The 4,125-nt window shown below is 36.0% G+C and overlaps 1 protein-coding gene across 4 annotated transcripts in view; it reads left to right on the top strand.

The window, feature by feature from the left end:
• LOC130555726 (uncharacterized) overlaps positions 1-4,125 on the top strand; it is an 18,301-nt gene that overhangs the window by 9,458 nt on the left and 4,718 nt on the right. For 2 of the 4 annotated variants that reach the window (XM_057336171.1, XM_057336172.1), the window contains exons 6-8: positions 1,050-1,137; positions 1,262-1,313; positions 1,503-3,670. In XM_057336171.1, the coding sequence (XP_057192154.1) occupies positions 1,050-1,137; positions 1,262-1,313; positions 1,503-1,748 (386 nt within the window). In that variant the 3' untranslated portion in view covers positions 1,749-3,670. Of the gene's footprint in view, positions 1-1,049; positions 1,138-1,261; positions 1,314-1,502; positions 3,671-4,125 lie in introns of those variants that run through there. The other 2 variants (XM_057336173.1, XM_057336174.1) reach the window with 2 other exon arrangements.

A 4,125-nucleotide genomic window follows, 5' to 3' on the forward strand; every position in this document is an offset into this window, starting at 1 on the left:
TGTCATGGCTCTGCTTCCTTAGTCATGTTTTTCTTGGTCCTGTAGCAGAGCCATGGCAAAGTCTTTGGTTATGTGTGGAGAGAAACATATTATTGTCCTTTTGACAATAATATGCGTTCTCTCCAGTGTCCTGTCATTGGCCCCGCCCCTCTCGTTTCCTGTATTGTCTCCCTCTTGTGTCTTATGTTCTACACCTGCCCTTGCTCGTTATCCCTCGTTTGTCTTCCCTATTTAAACCCTCATGTTTCTTTGTCCTGTGTTCGGTCATTGTGTTTGGTGTGTCTTGCTGCGTTTCATGTGTACATGCATGTTCTTGTACCCTGTGCCCGTGTTCGTTCTTGTTGGAGAAGTCTTTGTGTTCCTGGTTCTTGTCCTGCCTGTGTTACCAAAAATAACATGGAAGGGAAGACGTTTGGTCATTGTTTTAGTTAGTTTATTTGTTATTGGCTGTTCTTGTTTTCATTTTGCCCCCTCGTGGGAAGTCTTTGTTTTCTGTTTGTTTCTTAGTTTAGTTCCTGATTTATACCCCCTCGTGGGTTTTTGTTTTGTGTGTCTTTGTTTAAAATTAAAGTCTTGTGTTAACCCCTTCACGCCTGCCTGCTATTGGGTTCTTTCTGCCAGTTCGTGACATTCCAATTTATTTTTAGGAATATTTCTATTTTTTTAAGAAATCCAATGCACCTTTTTTCCCAGGGGTCTTAAGCCCTGTAATCTAAATGCCTCTAAAAAAAGTTTGTGTTTACATAATACATGCCTGTGTACTGTGCATATTCATTTTGTATTTATAAACACATAAACATACACATACATGTATACATATTTAAGTTTGAACATGAATTTATTTACATTTACCAATCATTTAAATTATATATAAAATTCTATTCATTTTTATATTTTTCTTAAATATATGCATGTATGTGTATCTTTTTATAGAATACAAAATTAATATGCACAGTACGCAGACTTATTATGTTAACACAAACTTTCATTCTGGATAATCGTTTGATGACCCTAAAATAAACTATCATTTCCATTTTCTGAACTTACAGACATTATTACCTTGGCGGTTGCTTCCATTTGTTTTATTCTTGCATGTGTGGCTGTGGTTCACATACACAGGAAGCTAAACAACTCAAGGTGAGATATTTAGCTGCCATCAACCGTTTTGTATATTTTAATAATCTACCCATCAGCCAAATTAAGAGCATGGTAGATTCATCATTACAATAATGTCTGTCTTATCTTTGTAATGCCTTTTCAGTGCATTGAAGGTAATGTGTTGCAAAGCACCAGCTGAAGAAAAAGCACATCAGGTAAAGAATTTGTATTGAAAACAATAAGTATGTGTTATGTAAATGCATAATTCACAATGCAGAGTGTTATTTACAATATATGAGTGTGTTCATTAAAAAAATTGTGTATTTCTATTCATAACAACATCAATGTTAAAGTTAGACTAAAATGTTAAATGCTTTCCTTCTTTCTTCATTTGAATAATGCAGTGTGGGAAGCAAAGTGAAAACATACACCTTTCTGAGTTCTTGTCATTGCAAAGGAAAGATCAGGTATACCCCCATATATCACCATTTATCACACAGATACTCCTGCAGGAACTAAAACTGGATGGTATCAACGTCTTTAAAAAAAAAAATTATAAAATCTCTTGTGATTTCTCAAAAACGTTGACAGTGAAACCTTTTATTCAAACTAATTTAGATCTTAGTTTTACTATTTACTCTAGCATCTAGTGTAAAAAACAAACTGCTCACTCCAGTGATATTTCATAGTAGTGTAAGCATGAAAAGCATGCTGTTCACTCTAGTGGTCATTTAAGTAAACTAACATCAGTACATGCCAAGGAGATGGCTTTGAAAAATGATACATGTAAATGCATGGATGGTACCCACTGTGACAAATTACATATATAATATAGTGTAGCACGATGAAGGACCAGCACTGCATTGATTTATTGCTTTATATGACTCTGCTACCTGGGGCGTAGCACAGAATCTGTGCAAAGGCAATGTGTGGGGCCCCTACAGATGTCAATTAAGTAAATTGTTATATTTATTTATAATACAGCACTGAATCTCATTTCTGTATGAATTTGATACTTAAATATTAATAGGTCACCTTAGTATCCCCTTAAACATGAATTGACAGTTAAACTATATTTAATTTGAATTGTTTCATTAATAGAGACACTGTGCAGTGTAGTCCAAAACATTACACACTGTATTTATGATACCCACAGTAAACGTGTGTAATGGAAGAATAGGCTAGTGCAGCATAAATGGTAGTAATAATGCCACTTCATGACTATAGCTGAGACTGCCAATTAATATTTCTTAAAAAGTTGAATGCCAAGTCAAGAAAAAATGGCTCCCCTCTTATTAATTTTTATTAAAAATAAAAAGGCCTAAATACACTAGCACATGTTTTTATTACTTACATATTTATTGACCTTTTTAACTTCAGCATGTTATTATTTTAATTGAATGTTTATATATTATTAGGGATAAATCGAACATGTCAGCCTCAACGTCGTACATATCCAAAGTTTACCTCAACACGCAGATAAAAACAAAAAATGCAAGATGTTTGTCCCTTCATGCATTCTGTAGTCCGGTGTAACTTACATTGTTTTCAAGTGATTGTTTAAATGTAGCAACCTGCCCTGTATATTCAGTTTTTTCCTATCAGGAACAAAAACAACACATTTCCAACACAAATACTAAAAACAAACTACCCAAATACTACTTTATCGGATCAAGCACTAGCTGTAAAGTGTTTTGTACTTCATCTACCTGTCGATGAGACTATCCATCATCTGCTGTGAATGGAGTCAGTGAACACAGACTGTGAGCTGGAAATGGGAAACCCGTAGCGGAATACACGGATCTCTAGCTGAGTGATAACAGAATGCTTTCAGCAGGGATGTGAGTCCATTCCACTTCACTCATACAGCCTATTGTGCAGTTCGCTGTTGCATGCGTGCTGTGCTCGTGTGAGGCATTTACAGAGACGTCTGCCGAAGCTTCTCAAAATTAGCAGAGAACAGAGAAGTTGCACAGACGTGTAGCATATGTGCACAATTGTAAAATAATAATAATAATAATTTCAGGGAAATTCAAGGCCCCTCATATGCCAGGGCCCTATGCACACAATCACCCTTTCCCCCCACTTGCGACCTGGTAGGAACCCGGACACAGTCACTGCTGAAGCCGTACCAGGCATTCTCGTATTACAGCAAAAGAAAGCAGTTTCACCTTGTTGGCTCTCTTAATTCACTATATGGGTTACATGCTGATGTCTTTATCCTTATTTTGCATAGATAACAGTTTTTGAGTGTTCTTCTATTTTTTTCTTTAATACAGCGCAGTGTATCCATCCGGGAAATAACCTGTGTACACTACCATCTACTAAAAGAAGATAGGATTTGTCTAGATTAAACTCAATTTAGTTGGCAACACTGTGTGTTGGCACTCGACTGCCAATGTTTTGCTCTTCAGCTGTCTGTGCCGCCGGTCTTGTGACTAAAAGTATGAAAAGACAGCTGGTCCTGGTGGAGGCAAACAATTCAACCAATGATTTTACTAAACCATGTTATTCACAAAAACATCAGGACATTTGATTAAATGTTGTATTAATTAAATAAACTTTTTTTTTGCTTGTGCTTATTTGTTGTTTTTATAAAGACAAAATAAAAAATGTTTGTGATTTTTAATACAGCCTTAAACGAATCATGTCATTCAAATAAGGAAACTGTAAATTAAAAAAAGAAACTACAACCATGGAAAAAGTTCCATATTTTTATTAAATCAGCATTTCTAGATGTATTGTGACCATTCCAATTAGGAATTTCAACAGAATCAAACCTCAGGAGTGACAAAAGCTCTTCCAACAACAACATGAAAGACTGACAGCCTAACAAGACACATGAAAACTGTGATAAAAATCTAGTTCCCTTTCTGTCGGTCTCTAGACGTTGTGTCGAACCGACAGAATGGGGTTTGTCTTGAGAACCTATCATCTTCTGAGTATTTAGAAAAGGCCAATGAAAATTGGCGAATGAAATTTGCATGCCGGGCTCCTCCCCGGATGTCCGGGTATAAGAGGGAAGCC

Source organism: Triplophysa rosa, linkage group LG6, assembly GCF_024868665.1.
Source record: "Triplophysa rosa linkage group LG6, Trosa_1v2, whole genome shotgun sequence".
NCBI classification, from domain to species: Eukaryota; Metazoa; Chordata; class Actinopteri; order Cypriniformes; family Nemacheilidae; genus Triplophysa; species Triplophysa rosa.